Source organism: Delphinus delphis, chromosome 6, assembly GCF_949987515.2.
Source record: "Delphinus delphis chromosome 6, mDelDel1.2, whole genome shotgun sequence".
Lineage (NCBI taxonomy): Eukaryota > Metazoa > Chordata > Mammalia > Artiodactyla > Delphinidae > Delphinus > Delphinus delphis.
In genome coordinates, this window is record NC_082688.1 from 106,446,857 (window position 1) to 106,473,218 (window position 26,362).

The 26,362-nt window shown below is 53.2% G+C and overlaps 1 protein-coding gene across 3 annotated transcripts; it reads right to left on the reverse strand.

The window, feature by feature from the left end:
• Positions 1-4,138: 4,138 nt before the first annotated feature.
• Positions 4,139-16,100, reverse strand: SOX7 (SRY-box transcription factor 7). Of its 3 annotated transcripts, XM_060015258.1 has the most exons (4): positions 15,748-16,100; positions 10,988-12,332; positions 5,339-5,907; positions 4,139-4,325 (listed from the first exon to the last, which is right to left on the reverse strand). In XM_060015258.1, exons 1-2 carry the CDS (start codon positions 15,983-15,985, stop codon positions 11,404-11,406), a joined length of 1,167 nt encoding a protein of 388 aa, XP_059871241.1. In that variant the 5' UTR covers positions 15,986-16,100; the 3' UTR covers positions 4,139-4,325; positions 5,339-5,907; positions 10,988-11,403. The 3 variants fall into 3 exon arrangements, with proteins under 3 accessions (XP_059871241.1, XP_059871242.1, XP_059871240.1); XM_060015259.1 differs by lacking the exon at positions 5,339-5,907; XM_060015257.1 differs by lacking the exons at positions 4,139-4,325; positions 5,339-5,907 and adding an exon at positions 9,529-10,829.
• Between the last annotated feature and the right edge of the window lie 10,262 nt (positions 16,101-26,362).

Below are 26,362 nucleotides of genomic sequence, written 5' to 3' on the forward strand. Positions count from 1 at the left end.
CATCGTCACACCCTCGGTACTGTGTGAGAGGGCTGTGGTAATATTCACACACCCTCTGGGGCTGAGGGCCGGGGGAAGGTGGGTCGGATGGGTGGAGGATGTGTGGAAGAGGCTGTCTGAGAGCGGGAACATTCAAGCTGGGTCTTGAGACATGAGTAGCAGTGCACAGAGTCAAGATGCTGGGAAGGGCATTCCAGCCCGAGGGAACAGCCTATGCAAAGGCACTGGGGGATGCAGAAACAAATCCTATTTGGAAATCTGCTGTGCCCAGAACACAGGGTGTGCTGTGGGGAATGAGTCAGGGGAGAGGTGGCTGCCAGCTGGACCGGGGCCTGAATGTCCCTCTGAGAGGTCCGAGCTCCGCTTTGCTGGCGATACCAGGCAGGCAGAAGCTGGCCCCAAAGGGTGACACTTGCAGATCTTATGGGCCCTCCAGCTGGCCTGGATGGGGGGAGGCTCAGGGCGAGAGCCAGGTGACTGTGGCGAGGCCCGGGAGTGGACAGTAGTTGTGGGGTGGGGAGGATGGAGCCTGGGAGTCCCCCTGGGCCACAGAGGGCCCAGCCTCCCTTGGGAGACCAGCTGCAGTCTTCACACCTGGTCCTGACGGGAGGGGTGCTCCTGGGTGTCAGGGTTATGTGAGGACCTGCCAGGCTGAGCTCAGACAACAGAGGCCTCTTGCCTCACCCTGCGCGGCCCAGCAGCCTGTGTGGAGAGGTAGAGAGATCAGATGATGTGGGCAAGGTGAGGCAGAGTTCCAAGGAGGCGGGGCCGGGGCCTGGTGACACATGGAAATGGGGCCGGGCCAGATGTCTGGGGGCCTTATGCCACGGCCTGGTGACAAGGCTGGGCAACAACCCGGGGCAGCTGAAGTGAGAAGGGATGATGAGGAGGGACGTGTTCAGGGCCCGGGTGCGGGAGCCACACCCCCAGCACAGATGTGTGCAGCTCAGGGGAACCCCGCCCCGGGACCCCCACCACTGCCACCTCCCTAGAGACCACTCCCATGCTGAGGCCAGGAGCAGAGAGGAGGGGCACACTTCTCTTTTCCTTGCTCCTTTTCAGAGGCTCAGAGAACCAGGGTATTCTAGCCCCTAGAAACTCTCAAGTCTGGACTCCTAATTTACAGAGGCCCAGAGACGGAAAGTGACTTGCCCGAGGTCACACAGCAGACAAGTGGCTGGGCCAGCCCTGCAGAGCATAAAATGGAAAGGCCTAGACCCCAGTGTTCCTTCCTTCACCCACCTCTCCTATCTGCAGGCCTCCCATGACCAGGCGACCCCAGATCAGAGGACGGCACAGCCCAGGCAGCTCGGGTGGCCCTGTGCCATCAGCCAGGCTGCGAGCGGTCTCGCTGCCCAGGGAATCCCCCCACCTTCCTCTCCGTCGCCCACCAGCTGTTCAGGCTCAGCTGTGGTGGGTGGATGCTCACCCCAGGCGCAGTCGAGAGACAGCCCGTCCTCCTGGGCAGGAACTGGGAAGGGCAAGTTTGTCTCCACCTTCATTGGCGGGATCCCCATCTCTGCTTACCAGCGACGGGGCCTTAGCCCCTCTTTGCCCCACCTGAGCATCAGCTCCACCTGTGAAAGGGCATAATCACGCCTACATCGGGATGGCTGCAACGGCCACGCGAAACACCAAACGCAGCAGGGCTTTGTAAATAACCGTGCCCCCAAACGTGAAGGACGGAGTGCTGCCCGCACGTCCTGTGTGCCCACTCGGGGATCTGTCAACGCCTAGGCACATGTTTTCTCCAAGGCGAGCACATGTTCACCTGTGCTGGGCCTGAGATGCTCCCTTTGGGTGCTTTTATTCACCGAGAACCGGCTTCCCGATGAGGGTGGAGGGGGCGCCTTTATCAGGGGCCTGGGAAGCAGGTCTGGGCGTGAGTAAGGAGGTGCATCCCCAGTTTGGGGCCGGATTGCCCGGGGCAGGGGGCCTGTGGGAGAGCCGGCTATCGGGGGTGGGGGGGATGCGCCTGGATGGCGGTGGCCGGCAGTCCTGCTGGGGCCCCCATTGATGGCCGTGTGTCTGAGCAGCCCCTCTGCCCTCTCCAGGACTTAGTCCTCTGAGAAGCCCCTTTCCCAGACCTTGGGGTCCTACGCATAATCCTTGCCCCCAACCTGGAGTCCCGGGGAGCCCGGCTCCCAAGGAGGCGTCTGGCCCCAGGGGCAGGATGGTGGGAGGGAAACCAGGGAGGATGTTCTCTAGGGGAGAGGAGAGCTGAGCAGGGGCAGGGGCAGCTGCTGGTGACACTGATGAGTAGGTGCTGTCCCTCCAGGCCCTCCCTCCTTCCCACGGTGGGCGTGGGCTGCGCTCAGCGTGCCAGCCTTCCCCGGGGGCGGCCACTGCCCCAGCTGCTCCCCGAGTCCTCGATCCCTCATGACTCCCGGGAGGGGCTCCCCTGTGGCTCCCCTGTGGCTCCCCCGTCCAATTAGGCGGGGAGCGAGGCTCAGAAAGGGTCAGGGACTCACCCTGGCCACACAGCCCGTCAGGGCAGAACAGGGCAGCAGCTGGGTCCTGGGCCAGCCCCTGCCCCTCCCTCTGGGCCAGCCTGGCGTCTTACTTCCCAAGCCCACCGCTCTCCGCCCTCTGCCCTCGGACAGTGGCCAGGTGAGAGGGGGCTGGTGCGTGGACTGACTGTGAAGAAATTGACCAGCTTTCAGGCCCGAACTCCAGGCATGAGATCTGACAAACACATAAAAAGGTTTGCAGTCACTGCCCTCCTTGGACATGGTTGACTTTGGAGCAGGAAGGCTTCCGCTCTCAGGGGACTTGGCCGCTGAGGCCCCAAGACAGGCCGGAGTCCCTGGGCCTGGAGCCTGACTGCTCTGAAGGTGGGGACCTCTGGGCGTGCTGGGCCCCGGCCCCGTTTCCTGTGGCTGCAGAACGGGGCGGGGGAGGAACGCCCGGCCTGGGCGAGCTAATCTGGAGAAGTGATTTTCCTCCTCAGCCGGCCCCTCCCGGGCAGGGCTCTGGGCCCGAAGGTAGCCAGGCCAGGGCTCCCAGGGAGGGGCCGGCTTATCAGGCAGGAAACACTGGGCTCGGGCCACATCCTCCTCCTCCTGGTCACAGCGGCTCCCGTGGGCAGGAAAGTGCTCAGTGGACAGGCTGCGCCTCCACCCTCTCCAGGCCCCTCCTGCCGGCCTTCGTCCCCCAGCGACTGGGGAAGCAGAGTATGGTGGGCTGTGGCGGCCAGCTCGGGGTTCTGCCCGGCAGCCCTGGCCTCCCAGCCCCTCTGCTGCCCCTGGACCACCTGCTGCCTTTCTGGGCAGCCTGGTCACAGAGAGGGCAGACGAGTATGGCAGGAACACGACGAAGGGGCACTGGCTGCCAGAGACGTCTGGCTCCCTCTGTGCCACCTCCTGTTCCCAGAAGTGTCTGGGACCCTAGGGCCGTGGGCCTGCCCCTACCGGGGCTCTCCATCCCCAGCCTCCCTCTCCTGGGCCAGCACCACCAAGGCCAGCCAGGCTGCCAGAATCCAGGAGGAAACTTCTAGGGAAGTCTCCTGGAGGCATGCCCACCCACAGGCTCCTGCGTCCCCTCCCATCTGCACTCCCAGGAACCCTTCTTCCCATCACCCGCATCCCTGCACTTGTGCCGCCAGCCCCCGTGGTGGTGGTGGGGATCTCCCTCAGCCCTGCCTCAGCCGCCCTCCTTGGCCAGCGCTGCCGAGGATGACTGACCCTCCGGGCCCAAGGGGAGGGGTCTCACCCGGCTCCCCCCACCCCCACCCCACCCCGCTGCTTCTGCTCCGAGTTGCTCCGTCTCAGGCGAATCCCCTGACCTCTCTAGGCCTCCAGTTCCTTTTTCATCAAATCTGGGGATTGACAACACGATAACAATTCCTTCCAGCTCTGACCTCCGCGATTTTTTTTCAAGGTCGCAGAGCTGGGAGGAGAATTCTTTCCAGTAAAAATGTAACTGCTCTGTTTACACGAGGACACCTCGATCGATTGACGGTCCTCATCGGAACAGACGGCTTTATCTCAGTATACCCTGTCTTGCAGATTTTAAAGGATGTCGCATGCTTTCCTGGACCTTCACAGCGCCCTGAGACGTGGGAGCCAGTGCTTCTGTTTTTCAGGGAAGGGAATAAAGAAAAAGAAAGTTTTGACACTTGTCGGAATTGGAGTGGAGGAGCTACAAAGCTCTCTTGGATTCTCTGACATGATAAGGACACACCAGCATGCAGGGACACACGTGGAGCACGTGGACGCCTTTGGGCCCCTGCCCCAGTGGCAGGACCCCATCCGTGGAAGTCGACCACATCTCTCAGGTCCTGTCATCAGAAGGTGCACTAGCCAGCTCCTTGAGGCCCCTGGAGGCTGCAAAGACATTTCAGTCATCAGAATCCACTGATTTTTTTCCAGAATCCAGTGGAATATTTTTCTTGTTTTAAGGTCCCCCCACTTGTCCCAGACCTGTGCCTCCCCCTGCCCCTCGGATGGAAGGAAGGTGAGTGACCGGTGAAAGGGCAGTGAGTAGAGCTAGGGGACCCGCCTTTTGGCCCAGGTGTGGCCCTCTGAGAGACGACTGCACCCCAGGCCTACATGCAGAACATTCCAGAAGTGCCCACAGAGACCCCTCTCCCAGTCCTGGGCGATCCCCCGCTTTCCTCAATCACGGTTTGTATAATGGAACCTTCCTCATCCCTCCCCCTCCCACGTCCCTACAACCTTCAGCCTCCGGCTCAGGGGAAAACAGCCCTGATCTGGAGGAAAACTCAACCCACACCGGGGCCTCAACATGGTCCCATTACAAGGACGAAAGGAGTGTGACCACTACAGGGGGAGGACCACCTGGGGACAAATCCTGTACATCTCCTCATACAACATCAAGCGGATGTGGATTTAGACTGAGCAGGAGGGATTTAGGTGAGGTCCAAGAAAGAACTTTTGGATGATGGAACTCGTTAGACGAACTTACAGAGAGAAAACCCATTTCTCTAGAGGACTCCAATCAAATAGAAACCCGTCTGCCGACAATGGCTAAGACGCAGTCCTCAATAGAGGCAGGGGAGTGGACTCAATGACCCAAACGGTCTCTGTCAACCCCAGCTCAGTGCCAAACAAGGAAATGGATGGACCCTCTACAAGCCCCTCTCATGAGGTCCGTTCCCTCATTTCTGCTGCACAATCCGTCTCGGCGCGGTAACTGCTGAACACGTGACTCTGGGTTTTTTAAACTAGTACCAGCCTCCAGGTCTAAAAGAAATCTAACTTGTTTAAAGAGATCTGAAATAGACAATAGCTGTTCCGTACATGTGTATATATACACATATTTATACATGTGTATAAAGTCTTACAATTTCTCAAGTGCCCACAAATTCACAAACTACCTGTCCTGGAGGAGAGAACAGGTCCAGAGATTTACCGCCAGTCCAATCAAAGTCCAGTGATGGGGTGAGGTCACACCCCTGCCCTGAGTTCCGGCTCTTTCCAGATGCTCTCCCACTACCTGGATCTCCGAGCGCCCTGTGAACGCAGCCAGCTGCTCTGCGCTCCAGGGGACTCTGGGCACCAACCCAGTACCTGTGCTGACTGACAGAGGAAGCCTTTCCCCCACACAGTAAGCTGATGCAGATGGGAGGGTGTGCCCTCTACCATAGCGCCTGAGGAAAGGAACATCTCCAACGTGCCGAGGAAGCCAGCAGCAGGCACATAGCTGGTCCCCAGGAAGACAAGCCACCATGACAGGGGAAGCCCACGGAGCATTGGAGTTAGTGATAAACAGTCTTCAGGAGTTTTCCTTCTTCCTGGTAGGAAAGAGTTCATCCTGGGAATCGCACGGAGCCACCTTGTGCCTCGACAGCCAGCTGAGATGCGCCGGGAGGGCCAACAAACCAGCAGTCTGCTCCAGAGCTGGAAACGTGTTCATAGCTTAGACCTGTGATACCCCACTGGGAATCTAGCCAAGGACAGAAACAAGTAAATGTTCACCGCAGTGCTATGTACAATGGCAAAAATGAAGATGCGACAACTTAGTTATCTAATATCAAGGGGATGGTCAAGTAAATTAAACCGCATTCATGCGCCGAAGTACTGAGCTATCATCAAAAATGATAAATATGAAGACAGATATCCACGTGGCAAAACTTCTATAACAGGATGATGAAAGGATAAAGCCCAAAACCAATGGTATCTGTATCTTGAACACATGAATACAGGACTGGGGAGTTCAGTATACAAAAATGAGTATGTTGAAAATAGTTATGTTGGGAATTACCTGGTGGTCCAGTGGTTAGGACTCCGCCATTTAACTGCCAAGGACATGGGTTTGATCCCTTGTTGGGGAACTAAGATCCTGCAAGCCACACAGCACAGCCAAAAAAAACAATTCTTCTTAATTTTAAAAAAAGAAAATAGTTATGTCAAGGTCATGGAGTGGGTAATTTTTCTCTTTTTCTGAAATTTTTTCTTATTGATTTTTCAACCGCAAAGAAAACACCTTTTGCAGAAAAAGTTTAAGAACATAGGAAAACGTTTATTTAATATTAATGAATAAAAATATCTATTAAAAGAGACATGTGTATATGTAGAGCTATAGACAGACAAACAAAAAAGACTTGGTGGATATGTGTAAAAAAATTACCAGTCATGTCTCTAGGCTGCTGACAATAGATGATTTATTTTTTTCTCTATGATTTTTTTCCCTAAACTTTCTACAAAGACTGTGTCTCTTTTGAGAATTAAAGTATCAGTAGACGATATAGATAGATAAGTGACAGATCGATGGATAAGTGGGTGGGCGGATGGATGGAAAGATGATAGAGAGACGGGTAGGTGAAGTGGGTGGATGGGTGAATGGATGGATGGATAGATGGATGGATGGATGGATGGATGGATGGATGGATGGATGGATGGATAGATGGATGGATGGATGGATGGATGGATGGATGGATGGATAGATGGATGGATGGATGGATGGATGGATGGATGGATGGATGGATAGATGGATGGATGGATAGATGGATGGATGGATGGATGGATGGATGGATGGATGGATGGATGGATAGATGGATGGATGGATGGATGGATGGATAGGTAGATAATGTCTCTTTCCTTCTCTCCCTTCCTGCCCTCCTTCCTTCCTTCCTTCCTTCCAAATTCCTTTCACTTGGGATGAAATCAACAGCACACCTTTTTCGAAAGGAAAGGTAGGCAGTTACAAAAGCTGCCAATCACCCATCCTCAGCTCTGTTCTGCTGCCCTAGGATGGGACGGGAGAGATGCTCTGGTCCCCTGTGCCCACCTCCTAACCTGTTTACTGCAGGCTGTATTGTCGCAGGGGAGGTGAACAGCCATGGCTGCATCACATCCAGCCTCAGAGCTCTGCACACACAAGGGCTCCAGAGTCTGGGTTTCCAGAGAGATGAGTGAGAAGATTAGGAACCCAGAATGTCTCGGGTCTTTAGCACCAGGACTAACTGGAATACCTACAGGACCTCTCAGATGTTTACCTTATTCATTTATTCATTCGCTTATTTGTTGAGCAGCTACTACGTGTCTGCCCTGCTGGGGAAGATGCACGTGGGTGGATGACACCAACGCCAGCTGTTAAGTGCCAGATCTGCTCACGTCCCGCGGGAGCTCAGGGAGGAGAGTGACCCGCCCCTCTGCCTGCACAGGTGGGGACGTCTGATCTGGAGCTGGAATGTGGGTGCGGTGTCATCAGACAGGTGATGGGAGTGAGGGTCTCCCTGGTCGGGGAATAGCGCTGGGAAGAGCATGGAAGCATGGGAAAAGAGAGCATTTTCAGAGAACAATAGGCTTTCCGTGCAGTAGGTACACTGTGGGGGAGGGGCGGAGGGCTGGCCATGTGAACACAGCACCCTCCCAGCACCCAGGAACCTCGCTGGCTCCCTGTGGACCCACCACTGCACTCACCCTGTGTGCCGTGGGCGACGCACAGGCACTGAAGGGTCTTAAGGAAAAGCGTGACGTGCTAACATCTATGTTTTAGGAAAACAGCTCATAACTGTGCACACCCATCAATTCCCATCAGCCAAAGCCCAAAGTGCTTTTGTCACGGGGCGGGGGTGTGGGGGTGTGTGTGGGGGTGGGGGTGGGAGTTGGGTCCCCGGGATGGGCAGCTAAAACTCTGAAATACACCCCGCTTCCGGGCATGACTGTTTCACTCATAGCTGAGCAAAAGTGAGAGAGCACCCTGTCGCCTGCCAGTTTCCTGCCCTCCCAGAGGCAGGGACAACGCCTCCACCCCGCACAGTGTGGCCTGGAATGAAACACGCCCATCTGGCAGCGTCCAGGGCCGGACGCTGACACACAGACAAGGCCAGCAGACGCTGCACGACAAGCCCTCCCGCCAGCCGACGACCCCGCAGACGGCCACTGTCAGCGGCCATGGTGGTGGGCCTGAGCAGCTAGGAATTCGGGGTTCATCTAACACCGGCCCTGCCATTTCCTCTTGGTCCATCCTCTTTCCCTGGGCTGTGAGAGGTACGAATGGGCCGCGTGTAATCCCATGCCTGGTGAAGCTCTATAAAAGGAACTGGGAGACTCAGCTGGGAGACTGTTCCACCGCCAGCAGATGCATCTGACAAAGTGCTGAAACCTCAGCCTCCGCTGGTAGGGTGACTCCAGGGTGTTACCTCCCACCCTGGGCCTCAGTGTTCCTGACTGTGCAATGAGGTGGAGTGATGACGGGCCCCACCTGGGGCTGGGGATGAGAAACAGACCATGAAACTTGCTGTAAAACTCCCTACATCTATAAAGTGCTATGAAAGTAATGACGAGAGATTACGATCAAATTTGCAGGATGAACGTCTGCCTGTGCGGACCCTCCCAAGACCTACTCCTTGGCCCAGAGGCCATGGAAGAACACAAGGCTACTACTGACATAAACAAGTCACAACGGCTTCCCTGCAGAGAAGAGCCAGACGCGGTGACCTGCCTGGGGACTGAGGGATCATCAGTTTTTTTCCAGGCACTTTTTGGCTGGGATTTTCATCCTAAACCTCACAAGATGCTATATCCTTTAATTAAATTACCCAACCTTGTGCTCCCCTGTCTTCTCCACAGCACTCCACGGAGCTTTGAGAGCACACGATTTTTGTAATACCACATCTATAAATGCCTAGTAAAGAAGGCAATCCAAATATTCTTCAAAAGATGATTTCAAAAAGAAGGGGGAAATGTGGTAGCCTTAAGGAAGCAAATAACTGGGCACTACTTCCCATCCTGAGAGAGCTGACAGCCACCTCATTCCACTTTACAAGTGTGAAGTCATCGCTCCCGAGGAGAAAACCGTTTTGCAAGCAGGCTATGAATCCATCTTTTCTTTCGATATCAATGACAACAACAGTGCTTCTAAGGTGTAAAATTAGGCTTTATCTCTTTACCATAACTCATAAAAGAAAACCAGCCACTCCTACAAGATAACTTTTTAAAATAAAAAAAGTTGAGGGAGAAAACATTTTGACCAATGCTGGAAGGAGCACTGCGCGTAATACCTACGCCTCCCTTGAAAACTTTTTCTTTTTGCAAAACTGTATTTCGAATGATAGAATGGTCACGGTACAAAAACGTTTATTTAAATTAAATATTTTAGACAAATCAATATCTACAACCATTCCAAAGCATGTGTAGTTCTTACAGAAAATGGAACAGTTTAGCTTAATGTCTGTGATAATGTTTTATAAGACTATTAACATACATTCTGGACTGCACCAATCATATTGTCCATGATTTACTATTTATTACCAAATGTCATATACAGTAATAGCATAAAGATTAATCACATAAGAGATTTTACAAGAGGACTCCTCGGAAGGAAAAAAGAAAAAGGATCTTTCAACAATATGAAATATAAGGTGAAACTAATAGGAGAATATATAAAACACGTACATATTTCATACAGACAATAATATGGTGAAATCAAAAGACAAACAACTGTCTTTTAGCACACTGACAGGTATGTTCCTTCAAAGGAGGCTTGGGGAAGGATGGAAATGTTTTGGGGAGGGGGTCAGGGCTCAGAAATATTTTCTGAATCACAGTGCACTTCTGTTCTTTGGGAAGTAAGTATCATAAAGGGAAGTTCCTTTGATGTGTGGGCTGAAGGTGTTACCCAAAGAACCAGCTGGCTGGTGAGGAGAACAAATTCCCATTTCTGCCGTAGGAATCATGCCTGCAATTTTAAGTCAAGGGATCTTTGAATTAGTGGCCAATTCCGGGGTGGAGAACGAGCAGAGAAGAAGAGAAAAAAGAAATTCCAGGAAAGGGAGATGGAGACAGCAGGAAGGAAGATCCTTTTGCATCTGCAGAAGGGAGAGCGTGATGAAATTTTGCTCAAGAAATCAACACATTCAGATTGGAAGAAAGCGATGCTGCTGTGCTGAAATTCTTTTCCAGTTCCCTGCTCTTTGGGTTGTTAGGAACAGAGGGCTGACGAGAAGCTGCAAAGGATAGCAAAGAGTATCTGATTCAGGCTGTGCATGGAGATGCGTGTGTTGTGTGTGTCTCACACACACTGTATGTATTCAGGCTGTGTATATTCTCTTGAAATGTGTGTGTAATAAAAAAAGAACTTGTCTAAAAAAATATGTTTGTTTGTTTTAAAATCTTGAATTCAATCTCATTTTCAGTGATGCAGTTAACGCCAGGGGTTAATTTCCCAAATCAAGGTGAGTGTCCTTTCTCAAAGCGTCCTTTTGGAAGTCTATGATCATATTGGAAGATTGTGACCAAGTGCAGCAGCCTGGTGTCCTTGGGCTGTGCATGGAATCGTCACCAGGTTGCAGGTGAATGAGCTCACTGAGGCCAACTTCATCTTCCTGTGTTAGCCTCGAGAGAATCCTAAATCAGAAAACCCTGGAGCAGAGGGGACCTTAGATGCGGCGTCTGTCCCTCACTCTACAGATGGGGGGGATGGGCGGGGAGGGGAGGGGAGTCGGGTTTCACCAGCCCCCTGAGGCAGAATTGGGATTGGGTCCCGGGTCCCCTGAATCTTAGCCCAGGGCTCTCCTCACCTGGACGACCAAGGGTCAGGACGGCTGTACCCCTGCAGCTGTGTCAGAAGCAGGAGAGATGCGAATGCTTCCGGGCTTTTCCCGAATTTGTTTCCGGGATGAGAAATGGGAGGAGAGGTCAGTGAAAATTCTCGCGGGAAACAGTGTCTTTCAGCCACGACCGGGCCTGATTCCCAGGGTGTGGCCAATGAAAACTCATTTGAAGGAATATACTCAAAACGCAGGCTGCAGGGGGCGGGGCGGGGCGGGGCGGGGCGGGGCGGGCGGGCGGGGAAGGGGGCGGGCGGAGGGGCCCTGGATCCGCAGAGCCGGTCCGCAGCACAGACCTGCCCACCCCGGGGCGCTGCGCATGAGCTCCGCTCCGCGCGGGAAGGAGAGGCTGCGACCAGGCCGGGCCGGCCGGGCTGCCCCGGGCTCTATGACACGCTGTAGCTGTTGTAATACGTGGCCGTGGCATCAGCCAGCACGGAGATGAGGCTGGTCTCCGTGGGGCCCGTCGGTGTCACCTGCGAGACCGGGCCCTGCCCGCTGAGGGCCCCGGCCCCGGCGGCAGAGTCTGGGTGGCCAGGAGTGTTCAAGTACTGGTCGAACTCATTGCGATCCATGTCCCCCAGGAGTTCCACCTGGCTCAGCTGATCCAGGGCGTCGAAGCCGGGGTGCTCGGGAGGCGGGGAGAGCTGGCCCAGGTGGGCGTGGAGGTTGGAGTGGAGAGGAGGGTAGGCGGCTGGGGAGTAATAGGCAGGAGACGGGGGGCAGCCGGGCACGGTGGACATCATAGAGACGCCAGAGGACTGGCCGAGGGCCAGGGAGCCCAGGGGATGGCCGCAGTGGAGAGGGCTGGGGGCGTACTCCGGAGAGTAGGGGGGCCCGGGCAGATGGGGGATGCGGCGGGAATGCGCGTGCTCCTCCTGGCACGGGGAGGAGAAGAAGCTCTGCTCCGGCTCTAGCACGTCCAGGGGCGACATCTCCGGCGGGGTGGGCAGCCCGTAGGGATAGGCGTCCACGCTGCCCGGGGTGCCGCCGCCGCCGCCGCCGGCCGGGCCCTCGTGGAAGCAGCCCCGCAGGCCGGGCAGCGCGGAGCCCGGGGAGTACTCACCCCTGTCCTCCTTCTCCCCCGGCGCCCCCCGGCCGCCGCCCCGCTTCTCGGGCAGGGCGTTCTGGTCGCGGGAGAGCGAGCTGAGCAGGAAGCCGGGGTCCACGCGCTTGCACAGGCGCTTGGCCTGCTTCTTCCTGCGCGGCCGGTACTTGTAGTTGGGATAGTCCTGCATGTGCTGCAGGCGCAGCCGCTCCGCCTCATCCACGTAGGGCCTCTTCTGGGACAGTGTCAGCGCCTTCCACGACTTTCCTGCTCACACAAGTCAGAGAAGACCGCGCTCAGCCTCTGCGCGGCTCCGGACGGCCCGTGCGCCTGTCTCCGACTCGGGCCTCGGAGCATCGCACGTGCACACGCCGGCCGCCTCGGTCCCCCGTCCCCCCCCCCGCGGTCCCCCCTCCGCACAGGACGCACCGCACTCCTCGCATACTCTGCCCAGCCCACGTCCTGCACGCACAGTGAGGCCAAACCAACCTCTCCCGCTTGCATGCCCCAAGGCGCTCGTACCAACTAGGCACATAGTCACTGGCACCTCTCCTGTCCAAGCCACCAGATAACGCGAACATATATCAACAGTGTGGGATTCTCGGTGAAAGGCCCACCTGACCCAACGTCACCGACAGGACAAAAACATGTCACGACTACAACATTGATTTGGGCTGCCTTTACCCTTTGAGGGTCAGTGCTAATCATTTGTGCATTTTAGTGAAAACTCTGTCTTCCTCTATTATCGCTGCCCCATCAAGGAAGTGATGCTATAATATTTATTTGTGGCATAAATCTCACAGGCCTTCTTGTCAGGGAACTCAGGCTCAGTTAATAGTTTTACAGATGGACGGAAATTACAGGATCTCACTTAGGGCATCAGAGGATTATCCCTTACATCTGAAGGTCAAATAGGACCCTACTGCATGCAACACGCACGCACACGCACACAAGCCATGGCTTCCGGTTGTCTACTTAGGACCCTCTGACCATGGCAGGGGGCACCTGCTCAGCCACTGACTCCCTGTACAGAAGCAAATCCCTTACCTTCCCCTGGTCTCTGTTTTCCTCACTATAAAAAATATATTGCGATGTTACGCAAGTCAAAACTCTCTCCTGAAGAAGCATCGCACACGTGTGTCCCACTGGTGCGAAAATGCTGGTTTCACATGTATTTTCTATTCATCCTTATTCACTTACGTTTTGTTTTGTGAACTGCTTTAGTATCTCTTTCTCTCTCAAAGTACATTGCACATCCCTCCCGCTGCAGGTTTTCTAAAGGCTGCTTCTGGACCCCTTAGATTGTTACCTCCTAGGGTGGGCTTGGGATTCTATAACTTGACAAGTTCTCCCATGACTCTACTGTATCCTGAAGTCTGAGACAAGCTAGCCCAGAGGGCAGGTCCCGCCACCAAGCCCTGGAAGGAAAGGGGCCACATCTCCCACCCAGAGCACTCTGCACAGCGCTGAGTCCAGAGCTGTGTACTGGCTGGCCATGTGTGCCGGGTCCACAGAGGGGGCTGGAGAGGGTAATTATTCAAGGCGTTCTCCTGTTGGGATGAAAGTTTATAACTATTCCGACAGACTTGTCAATTACTACAATTAGCTCTCACTTATAAAGGCAACTTGAAACGTGTCAGGAACTCCAGATTCGGGGTTGGCTATTAGTTTCCAGAGCGTGGCTGAGGCCACAGTCGTGGCAAGAGGCCTAAGACCCAGATACACCCACACCCTGAGTATGGACTGAATATAAAATGTGACTCTAGTTTCTAAGTGGAGTCACACTTAGATATTGTAGTATTCATAAAATAGAGGTTCATTTTTAAAACCACTAAATGTATAACTGTCTTTACATGCTTTCTCACTCATAACATAAAAAATACCAGCGCTACTGGGTGAAGTTTTTAATGTTAAAGATTGCAGAGCTAATCGTCAAAAAAGTCTGGGCTCTCACAATCAGCCCCTTCCCTTTCCTAAGTCAGAAAGGAAAGGGCTGGGCGAGATCATGGGCTTGGGGTGGAAATAGATCATCCTGCTGCTCCCCGAGTAGCAGGTGTAGAAAGTCCACATTTTTCAAAGCAACACCATGTTGGTTTCCTTTGCCTAGTGCCAGGGGCTGTGTGGTTAAGCAGGAAGGAATCAGTGTCTTTCCTGCAAAGTGCACTGTAACCTCTGGAAGCCTAAGTGCCAACTGCCCACAAGGATCAGCTCACAGGAAGCGTTTGTCACCCAAGTCCCTTTGCCTGTCCTCTCCCTGAGAGCAGGCAGCCCTAATCCTGCAAGGCTCCCCAGCTTGAGTTCTCCCATCCCTGGCCTGGGCCTGCTCTATCCTGGTCACAAGAGCTGTGCTTGGGCAAAAGGCATGGCACCTGGGCACACCAAAAGAAAAACTTTTAGTGGCCCAGAAACAAAAAAGGTGTTTTCATTTCTTTGGAAACCTGAAGAAAAATGTAAATTTTTTGCTTGAAGAAATGTTTTATTATTGTATATATTAATATATTTTTCTTTAGGCCAACACAGTATAAAGTATGATTTAAAATATTTTTTTATGAGAGAAGGGGCTCACTAAGACACTGGCCCACTAATTCATCCTGGGCACAGCTAGCCAGGGGGCTGGGCTGGGGGGTAGGAGGCTATTTGAGACCAGCACTCCATCAGCTGCTTTGAAAGGGCGCCTAACTGCAGGAGGACGCTTTCCGCTGGAGGGCCTGTGGCTTTACCCCGCACAAAGGTGGATGTCAGCCCTCACTCCACGGATCTGGGGAAGGTGCCCCGAGCCCCAACGGAAAAAGGAAAAAGGCTGCAGCCTGGGCCGGGTGGGGTTGCAGAGGGCAGGGCCAGCCTCGGGTGACCACACACTGTCCCTTCTCACAGAGCCTGGTGTCCGCTGGGCACACAAAGTGCTTTTAAAAGTTCCCATCCTTCGAAATGAATAAAAACCACATTGAAGGGCAAAGAGGTTAGGAGTTGGGCGGAGTTGATAAATGCTCAGCTTCTGTCAAGGGAGAGAGAAGAGACCCCGGAGAACATCTTTTCTCTAGGCTCCTGGGCCTGGCTTGTCCCTGTCCCCAGTCCCGTCGCCGGGGCTGGGACCGCACAGCAGCCCGCGAGAAGCGGCCGGGCTCCAGGACAGACCCGCACTGGCCGCGCTAAGCATCCGAATCAAATTTTCTACACTCCTGAGACTGAGAAACAGAGGCTCGAATCAAGTCCACGTTGCTGTCGGTTTAATAATTAAGGTAAAGCAGGAATGCGTTCCCGCAAGGTCTCTCTTCACGAATATTCGTTAATGAGAGTTACGACCACCCTCTGCGATTGTGCCCGCGGTGGAGTTCAGGGAATGAGGGGGTCTCCCGCTCTGGTATGCCTGGCGAACGCCCGGTGCACCCAGCCGCGGCGTTTCCGACCCGGCCCGTCTGTGCTCGCGGGGCCCCTAACTCGGCTCCCGTCCCCGCGAGGGGGCCTCTCCGGCCACCCCGAGGGGCGCGCGGGTTCTCTTTGGGCCTTGTCCGGGCACCCCTGCTCGGAATCCCCGTCCCCGAGCGCACACCCACGCTCGCCCCGATGCCCAACCTCGCGGGCACGGCGCGCGCCCCACGCCGGGTCTGGCCCACCCCGCCCGGCCTCCAGCCGCCAGCCCCCCGCCCGCCGACCTCGGGCCGCGCCCCGCCCGCTCACTCACCCAGCATCTTGCTGAGCTCCGCGTTGTGCAGGTCCGGGTTCTGCACCGCCAGACGTTTCCTCTCGTCCTTGGCCCACACCATGAAGGCGTTCATGGGCCGCCGGATACGGCTCTCCGAGCCCTTGTCCCCCGGCGGGCGGGGGGCGGCCGGCGGCGATAGCCCGTCCGACAGCTCGGCTTCCAGGGCCGGGCACTCGAGCCCCTCGGGCCACGGGTAAGCTCCCAGCAGCGCCGCCATGGCCGCGCGGGGGTCGCCTCGCTTCGCGTCGACGGGCCGGCGCTGACCTGGCCCTCGCACCGGTCGGGGCGTCCAGCTTGGCCGGCAGCCGCGGCCCGGCCCCTTATTTATCAGCTTCGAGCGGCCGCGTCCTCCAATGACTCTCGAAGGCGGCGCGGCCACTCCCTCATTCTCGACGCGGGCCCCCTCCCTGCGTCCCGGGCCGCCGCGTCCCGGCTCCGACCTGCAGGGAGGGGAGGCGGGAGGGCGGGCCACTTCCCCCGCGCCCGCCCCCGGCCCGCCCCTCCGCCTCCCAGGTCCCTCCCGGAGATCCGCGCCCCGCCGCCCCGGGACCGCCGCTCTGCCCGCCCACTCCCCTCTCAGGTGCCGCTGGCCGGGAGGCGGGCGCCGCCCGCAGTCACCGGGCCCGCGTGCGGGAGCCGGACTCCAGCCCCCTGTCCCGACTGGCCGCGGCCTCCCTGGGCCAGGCTCCGCCAGCTTCTCCCGAGTGTGGAATCCTGCGGAGAATAGAAGCCAAACAGGTTTCGCTGGGGGTGGCCGGGCACGAGTGACTTTGACCGTGAATCCCGGCCTGTGACAGAACACACCTACTGCTTTTCTAAAATGACCTAAGGAGCGACAACCTCGCCCCCAGCCAACTTGGGCGGCCAGAGAGGCTGGCAAGGGCTGGATCCCGCGTCGGGTTAGCCGTGATGCCCACCCGAGGGCCCCCTCGACGGCCCGCGGCTCCCTGGCTCTCGGAGAGCACGTCGGCGTCCTCAGTTCTCCCTTATTCACCCTGCCGTCTGGTCTGATTTCTCTCTTCTCACACCTCTACCCCCATCCCACCCTGGTCTCCGGTGTCCCGGCTTCCCGCTCCCTCACCTCTAGCCCTTCCCTCACGGAATTCCCTTCTCGTATTTTCTCTCTTCTCCTCCGAGCAGAGTCATCCTGGCCCTCCCCTCCCGCATGCTCTAGGCTTTGGCACGACCCGGGGGCTCCCGAGTTCCCCTCCCCCTGACAACCCAGAGTAGACGGGGCTGCGGGCTCTGGGCCTGCGCTCAACTCCAAGGGCTGCGGACTGGGAGCTCAGGGCCATCCCTCGCGGACGCGAACCCCCTGCTCAGAGGACAGCTCCGCGTCCCGCTGCTCCGTGTGAGTAGGGCTCTTCCCCTGGCGCTCACTTCAGTGCAGGCATCCAGGAGGCACTCAGGAAATGTAGAATAAGTGAATGAATAAATGAGTGCGAAGATACGGCTTAGACACATCCTACTGTATAAAACAGGGCAGTCATAAGGCTTGACGAGATCCTGGAATCCCATCCACAAATATTTACTGAGCGCCCCCCCTCCACCCCGTGCAGGGCTCCGCAGAGGCAACCCTGAAAGGAGGCGGCACTGGGAGAGGACCGAGGGGGTCTGCAGTCAGGACCTGTCTTCAGTGGTGGGTTACTCCGTGCATGACCCAGACCTCCTCTCCCAATCCTAGAAGGAAGAGGATGATAAGACTGACCTCACAGGGCTGGGTGTGAAAGCTCAAACTCTACACATATATGATGGTTGATGTTAATATAACTGTTCACGTGCATCCCGTAACTTCTAACCCTGGATTTCAGGGCCCCCCGTTCAATGACTGAATTCACACATGCCTCGTGTGCAACATGCCCTCCCGGACCGGGCCCCACGGCTAAGACCGGGCAAGTGGGTGGAGAAGTGCAACTTCTCCGTTTTTAAGTCCCACTTTCAACCTCCAGAGCCCCGGACTTCACAGAGAACAGACTGAGTAGTTTCCCTCTCCCTTACAGCCAGGACCTAGAAGCAGCACCCTAGGCCTGGGCCCTCCACCCGTCGCTCTCGCGGGCCGAGGGTGACCAGCGAGGGGCGCGGGGCGCGGCGCAGCGCTGGCTGGAAAGTGGGTGTCGGGAGCCGGGAAAGCATCTTGGAACCCGAGGTGGAGCGGGCGGGGCTGGCTGGCACCGGGGATCCGGCGGGAAGGGGGTGATTTGCGGAGAGAATGTGTCCGCGGTCTAGGCTGACTTCCCTACTTTGGGAAGCCTAGGCCGTTTCCCGTGTTGAACCCCTCTGCCAAAAATTCCTTAAGAAAAATCCCCAGACCAGAATGCTCCGGGAACCGCGGGGAACTAGGGCCGCGCCCGGCCGGGGGTGCAGCTCGTTGTTGGGGGAGAGAAGGGATCCCCGCAGGGGTATTTGCGCGGCAGCCCAGGGCCCCTGGAAGGAACCGACTGCTACCCTTTCTAACCTCACCGTCGCTCCAGGGCGGGACGATGCTCCGCAGGGTCAGAGGCCTCTGGCGACAGCGCCCCCTTGCCGGCCGTGGGCGTCCCCTTCCCGGCTCGCAGCCCCTGGCGCCCTCCGTGAGCGGTTCCAGAACAGAGCGTGCGCGCTGTGGGGCCGCCCCCAGGAGCCAGGTTAGGAAGCTGCGCGGGCGCCGGGGAGCGCAGAGCGGTCCAGTTGGATTCCAGAGTCCGACAGCAAAGATGGAGAAAACAGCGGGGGCGGGGACAAAGAGAATATATGTTGTGATTGTTGTCTCCAATAATAATGTCTTGCATTTCGTCCGGAGAGCGCGCGCGAGCCTGGCTTGTGTAGGACCTGGGTGTTAAACTCCACATCGCCAGCACGGGCTTCGCCCCGAGCACGTGAGCTGTGTGCACAAGGGAACCGGGCTCTCTCTCTCGCTCCATTCCTTTATTTCTTCACTCACTTGCACTGATTCACCTGGGCAACTTTATGCAAGCGCGCCCTGGTGCGGGCGGCGCTCAGGGATGCCGGGTCACTGCGACCTTCAGTCCGCCGAGCTCCGCATAGACCTCAAGTGTCCCCAAAGGCCGGGGCTCGGAGGCCTGAGCGAGAGGGTCAGTGCTGGCGTCCTCCGAGGCATCCCCAACACCTGCCTGGCCAGCGCTGGGCCCTGGACCGCGGCCAGTTGCTGGTAGAGGCTCATCAGTGGAGACTCTGCGCGGTGAATTAGAGAGCAACCGTGCCGAGAAGGGTCGAAACGTATGGGGCTGCGGTGCTTGGACCCGCAGCGGGATGGGATGGGGGTAGAGCGGCGGGTCCGCGTGTGACGATTCGGGGGCACAGTGGGCCTTGCCTGCCCACAGACTGAATCTTACTCTTGCGGTGTGTATTGTGTGAACGCTGCTCTCTTTCTCAAACGACTTTTTTCTTTCCTTTGCTTTTTCCCTTTCCTCCTTCTGTACTTCTCTGCTCCCCTCCTTCCCTCCCTCCCCCCTTCCCTTTCTAATCTCCCCCCTCTCTCCTCCCTTCCCCCATCTCTCCCCTCCCTCCCACCTTCATTTAGGTCTGTAGTTCACTGAACAGGGTTTACAGGAACACAGGACTTGAAGTCAGAAACCGGTTGCTTCAAGTTTCTAGCAGTGTGATGATCATTCATTCAGCTGATCTCAGCCTCGGTTTCTTCACCAGTAAAATGGGGATAATACAGGATTACTGATGTGGTGTTTGTGAAAGAACCTCGTACACTTAAATAACTGTGAAATATAGTAACGTAATGAATGGATGGAATTCTAAATATAAAATTAATAGGGTCGAGCCCACAAAACTTTCCCCGTGAGGAGCTTTCCTTATTCTATTCCAAACTGAAGAGTTTCGGTGATTCTAGGGGAAGGAGAAAGAAGGGAGTAGGGCACACATTCCTGCCTCGAACCGATTCCAGCCCTGGCCCCTGGCACTGGAGCCCTGCGCAAGACCAAGTGCTGGCAGCTGTGCCAGGCTGGAGGTGCCGTGGCTCCCAGCCCTCCTCTCTGCAACGGTTTTGTGCACATGGTCTGCTGGTGCTTTTTGTCCCTCACATCTGGCTGGTGGCTGAAATCACCATCACCGCAATCACCTTTGCTCACACTGATTTATCTGTACTCGACTGACAGTCTTTGCAAAGGTCATTCCCAGCTCATTCTTGCCTCTGTACAACCCTCTGTGGATTGGGCGGCCCAGGCTGTAGTAGTAAGCCAGTTCCCAGATGAGGCAGGTGGCACAGCAGAGACCTGAATACGCATCTCTCGTCCTCAGGTCTCTGCTTCCCCATTCCGGGGCTACCCCGGGTCAGCTTCCAGCTCAAAGCAGAGCCCCACGCCAGAGAGAAGGGCTTCTAACCAGCTGCTGCGTCTCCCCCTGCTTGTGTGCCCTTCCAGACCCATCGCTCAAGTCCCACTGGACCTTTCCTCATCCAAAGGGCACTGGAAGTTCAAGGTAAGGTGAAAAGCAAATGGGTAAACCCTGTTGGCCACGGGTAAGGTGCATGCTGGAGAGCCAGGAGACCTCATCCAGGCCTGCTGACTGCCCTCTCCTCTCCCCTCCATGCACCCCACCCGGCCCCACGCCTGGCTTCCCTCCAAGAAGCGGAGTTCCTCTCTTTCAAGCAACAGAAATCTCTTCATAGTCATTTAGGAGAAATTCGTCAAGGTCTCAGATTCAGAATAATTCAGAGATTTAAGATATATCTGAGGGCCTACCTGAGTGGACACAAGGACACCTGGACAGAGTTTCACAGTGTCCTAGGTTTAACAGCTCTTCTACAGGGGACTAGGGGGAAAGGAATAGGATTTTCAGATGACATTGCTTCTGAGCATGGGTAGTGTAGACCCCCTGGCAACATCAAAACTCTTTTGTAAGAGGGACTTTATAGTAACAAAACACTGGGGTAGAGAAACCCAAGTTCCCCAGATCAGGCTTTCTGGTTACCATAGAATGCCCCCTCTACATGTGTGTGCTCGTCTCTGATCAGTCATGTCTCCCAGCGAATGGTGGATGGATCCTGACTTAGAGCCAGAAGACATAAGTCCAGTCCCATCTGCCACTACTGGCTGAGCACATCTGAGCAAGTCTCTTAGCCAGTGCACAGGGTAGAGAGCCTCGGAGGCCCAGTGAACCAATGACGGGCTTGCCTCTGCTGTGTGTACACCGAGGACAGCACCGACATAAGCTCTGCTCATCCTGGGATTTGTGTTTGCTTCCTCCTAGCCCTGGGGGCCAGGAGAGTTCCAAGCCAAGAACAAACCTTTGCTACATTAATTTTCTCCCGCTCCACTCTGAACAATGATCAGATTTCCTTCTGTAAGGGAGCACGTGTGCAGGATTACTGCACTGAAACGATCTTTACTTAATTGGTCAGAAGCTAAATTCTGACAAATTTAAATGGAAAAACCAACAGATGACAAGAAAAACTAAGAGTTGGTTTAAGGACGTATGCTCCATCTCTTTAATCCTATTGCCTCTTCTTTCCAGATGCCTAAGAGGAAGAAGAGAGATTGACTAGAAACCGCCTGTAAATAATACAAAATGGAAAGTAAGTCTTTTCTGAGCCGAGGTGCACACACGTCAGGATAATGAGTGCCGTGAGGCAGGACTGATAGCGATCTCAACACGGATCACTCTGTCATCGGCCAACAATTCCGCTGTGAGAAACCAGGGATACTTGTTTGGTTTATGAGACTGCTTTAATGGGCAGATTTCAAGCTGCCATTATCTTACGTTTTGTTTCTTTAATCAGATGCTCATTGAAGTACAGTGTGCCCACAGAGAAGTGCGCAGGCGTGCGTGATGGCGGAGATTTCACAGGTGACCACACCTGCGTAAGCAGTGCGCACAGCACGAAACAGAATGCTGCCAGCCCTACTGGGCTAAGGCTCCCCCTACCACTGACTTTTAAGTTCCTTTAGGGCAGGGACTGGGTGTCATTGTGTCTTAAAATGTAGTATATGAAGAGAAAATGTGAGGCATGGCAAGGCTGACAGACAAGGAGTCAATTGCCATTGAAAGCAGGGCACACGACACCATGGGGGCCACGTGGGGAAGTACTGGGGGCGGGGAGACTGGGCAAGAGACTTTATTACGGGTTCCTCAGGAAGGAACGAGGGAGGGAGGCAAATCAGGCTTAGGACTGGCAAGGCTGAATAATGTGGGTGGTCTCTGGGGTATAGGGGCTGTTCCTGGTTGTCTGGTAACTGGCCTTGGGGTGATTAGGACTGGAGGATAGTGGCCCAGAGTGCAAGCGCTCCTTAAAGGAGGTGTTTAGGGTGGGGGTTTATACCTGAGAAGTGCACTAGCCAGCAAGGTGTTTACTGCTCTGGGAAGTAGCTGGCCCTGGGAGGGGCGGCCCCTCCAGAGTCAGCAGGGCCCCAGGTGTCAAAGCATCAGCACACAGACAATAAGAGACATGGTTAACATACACTCAGCTTTCACACCCCGGAACCTAAAATAATGTGTGGCATGTAATGGGCACTCCATAAAAGAGGAAAGATGGAGGGAAGAGAGAAGGGAGGGAGTGAGGGAGGACACAAGGGGACAGCACACAGTGGGCTGGCTAGTTGGGCAACACGAGGGCTGACTTCAATAGCCTCGCTCCCCACGAGTGCCAAAGGGAGTTGCCCACAGCAGCTCATGGGGGGACCCCATTCAAGAGCTCCTGGATTTATATTCAGAAAGTTGGGATGTCTCAGCGGTGTTAGATGTCCCTTTATGAAGCCTTCACTGGGAAACACGCCTCTCATTCAACATCACTTAGAATACCTGTTTAAATTGGTCCTTGAACCATTCACCCTGCATTTCTGCTGGTATCTGACAGGGATCAGGGAAGAGATGTGCTCTAGTTACCTATGGCTGTGTGACAGACCACCCCAAACGCAGCAGTGCAAGCAACCACTGTTACTATGTTCAGTGACTCTGAACATAGGAATCTGGCAGGAATTTGACAGTGTACAGCAAGGGTGTCTGCTTCATGGTGTCTGAGGTGTCAGCTGGAAAGACACGAATGGCTCAGAGTAACTCGAATGGCCAGAAGCTGGAACCATCTGGAAGCTTCTTCACCCATATGTCTGACACCAAGGCTAGGATGACTCAAAGGCTGGGCTAAGCTGGGACTATTAGCCGGAGTGTCTATCCATGGCTTTTCCATATTATTTTGTCTTCCTCTTAGCATGGCGGCCTTAGAGGAGGTTTATTTCTTACCTGTCAGCTCAGCTCCAAGAATGAGTGTTCCACAAACAAAGCAAAAGCTTCATGGTATTTTATGACTTAGGCTTAGAGATCACATGGCATCACCTCTACTCTGTCGTCACCAATACTCTATTGGTCAAAGCAGTCAGAAGCCTGGCCAGATTTAAGAACATAGATCCCCAATTCTCAATATGGGGAGTATCAAAGAATTGTGGCCATGTCTTCAAACTACCATGATGTGTGTGTATGTGTGAGAGGGTGGTGGTGAGAAGATCAGAGGTTTAAAACTGATAAGAAACTAAGTAACTCATCACAATACTCCTTCCCTCCCAAAGGCCAACGTCAAGGCAAAGAAGTGTGTCACCTTCTTCTTCACGCCTTCCTCCCACATACATTACACAATGCCCTTCCTTCAAAAGGTTTTTCAAAGCTCCCCCAAAGGAAGTAGTAGAAATAGGGTAATAGTAATTTCATTCTTACCCTAGTTTTGTAGATGAGGAACTAAGGCCCACAGAAATGAAATGACAGCTAGTGAGTGGCAAAACAGTTCTCATTCCAAGGCTCTCTCAAGGACACCCATTCATCGCTTAATTCTCCACAAGATGTAGGGCTTGAATGAAATGAGCCTGGATCCAAACGAACAACAGCACTTAAGAAAGTCACCTTTTCAATGATAGAAACTTCCACTTCTGCCCATGATGGAGAAACAGGGATCTGATTTCTCTTCCTACCTTGAACCAACACAGAACTAGATAAAATATATGAAACAAAAGTTTTCAGACATTGTACACGATGTAGAACAATAATCCTGGAAACGAGAAACAAACGAGGTGAACCCAGGAAGTTCCCTGCTCCCTGTCTGGACAAAGTTTCCAGGTCACAGCACAGGGAAGAGAAACTGAAACAGAGACTGGTGGTCTTGCTGTGTTGAGGAGACAGTGTTCTGAATTCAGGGAGGACAAAGCAAAGAAGAGGGGCCTGCAGAGAGGGAGGGCCTCAGGTATTTGCAGAAGGGTCTCCTTGAATCTTGGGCTGAGTACTCATATGCACATGTGTGAAAAAAAAATACCGAGACTGTGGAAAAAACACTGGAAAAAAAGTTTTTGAAAGAGTTTCTTTCAAAGAAGGAGTTTCTGTTACTACCAGCCAGGGTGGAAAAATGTCCTAATACATGGTGCATCAGCTAGTGTCCTCAGAAGAGTATTGGCTTTTGGGGGAAAAAAAATCACAGAAAAATACAATGCATAACCAGGATGAAAAAAACGGTCAATAGAAATAGAACCAGAAATGGTAATGGAACTAGCAGATCAGGATGTTAAAAGAGCTGTTTTAAATACACTCCATATGTTCAAGAAGGTAGAGAAAAACAAGAACATGATGGGGAAAGGATGAAAAGATCTTAAAAAGACCAAAATCAAAATTTTAAAGTTGAAATGTACAATATTTGGAATGTAAAATACACTAGCTAAGATTAACATCAGACTAGACATTACGGAAGAAAATGTTAGTGAACACGAGACAAATATTCACAATGAAAAGCAGAGAGAAAAAAGACAGAAAATAGAGAAGCAACAACTGTGAGACAGTATTGAGTGGCCTGTCATAAAAGTAATTGAACTTCCAGAAGAAATGGAGGGATCAGAATATACATCTGAACCTATAATGGCTGAAAATTTCCCAAAGTTAATGGAAACTATAAACCCACTGATTCAAAAATCTCAACCATCTCTAACCAGACAAAACATAAGAAAACCACATAAAGGCACAAGATAATCAAATTTCTGAAAATCTAAAAATCAACCAGAGGAAAATGGACACATTACATACAGAGGAACAAAGATAAGAATTACAGTAGACTTTGTGCTTGAAACCAGGCAATCCAGAATAACATTTTTAAAAACACTGGAAGAAAAAATTTAAAACTCTGAACCTAGAATTCTGTACCCAGCCAGAATATCTTTTAAAATGAAGGTAAAATAAAAACTTTTCAGACATGCAGAAGCTTAGTGAGGTCATTATCAGTAGACTAGCACTATGAAAAATGCTGAAGGAAGTCCTATCACAAAGGAAAGTGAAACCAAATGGAAATTTGGATCCACATAAAGAAATGGTAACACACGGGTAAGTAGAAAAGACTTTTTTTTTTCTCTATTTTTAAAAACCTCTTTGAAAGATAATTGTTTCAAGCCAAAAAAAAAGAAATAAGAACAATATATTATGGAATTTATAACTTTATATGTAGAAGTAAAATGTTACGATAAAATAGCACAAAGACCGTGAGGAGGGAAATGAAAATATACTTGTAAGGTTCTTGTTCCATATGTGAAGTGGTATTACATTATCTAATGGTAGACTTTGATCAATTAAAGATAAATATTGTAAACCCTGGAGCAACCAATTTTTAAAAAATGAATTAATAGACTATTAATGTAGATAGTACTGTATCATAAAAAATCAATTAATCCAATTTATACAAGACAGGAAAAGAGGAAAAAAGAAACAAAAAACAGATGGGACAAATAGAAAACAAAGAGTAAGATGTTAGATTAAAACCCAACCATGTCAGTGATCACATTAAGCAATGATCACATAAGCAATGATCACATTAAGCATGGTCTAAATACTCCATTTAAAAGGCAGAGATTGTCAGATTGGATACAAAAGCAAGACTCAACTATATGGCGACTATAAGAAATCCACTTTAAACACAAAGACACAGATAAATTCAAAGTAAAAGAATGGGAATGCTGGTTTCCAGTTTGTCATGGAAGGGGTTTAGAAGTTATCAGTCACGTTCTAACAACAAGCAAAGAGATGAACAAACTGAAAATCAACAACTCTTCTTAGATCCATCAGAGAATTAGGCCACAGGATGTGAGATAATAGAAAATATATATTGGTCTCTGCCTCTGGTTCCTGGCACAGAGTTCCTCGAGCCCTTGTAAATTCCTAAGTGATAAGAGCACTAGGGGCATCTTTTGTTCTATTGAGGTGACTCTGGGTGGGCATCGGGATGGGGGCTGGTCACCAGAAAGACTAAACCACAATTAGAAGCTTGGAATTTTCAGCCCCACCCTCCATCCTCTAGAGAAGGGAAAAGGGCTGAAAATAGAGTTATTAATTGTTCATGCCTACATGAGGAAGCCTCCATAAAATCCCCAAAGCACAGTGTTCATGTGGGTGAGCACATCCACACCAGGAGGGGGATGCACTCCAGCTTCATGGGGACAAAAGTTCCTGCGCTGGGGACCCTCCCAGACCTCACCTATGTATCTCTTCATCTGGCTATTCATATGCATCCTTTATCATATGCTTTAATAACCTGGTAAACGTAAGTAAGAGTTTCCCTGAGTTCTGTGAACACTCTAGCAATTTAGTCAAACCCAAGGAGAGGGTTGTTGGAAACTCTGATCTGTAATTT

Bases quoted from the DNA above. Each gene is read 5' to 3' on its own strand.
- SOX7 (XM_060015259.1), bottom strand. From the start codon at position 15,985: ATGGCGGCGCTGCTGGGAGCTTACCCGTGGCCCGAGGGGCTCGAGTGC. The intron at 12,333-15,747 runs GTGAGTGAGCGG...TTGTGTGAGCAG, and splicing joins GGAGCTCAGCAAGATGCTGG to GAAAGTCGTGGAAGGCGCTG.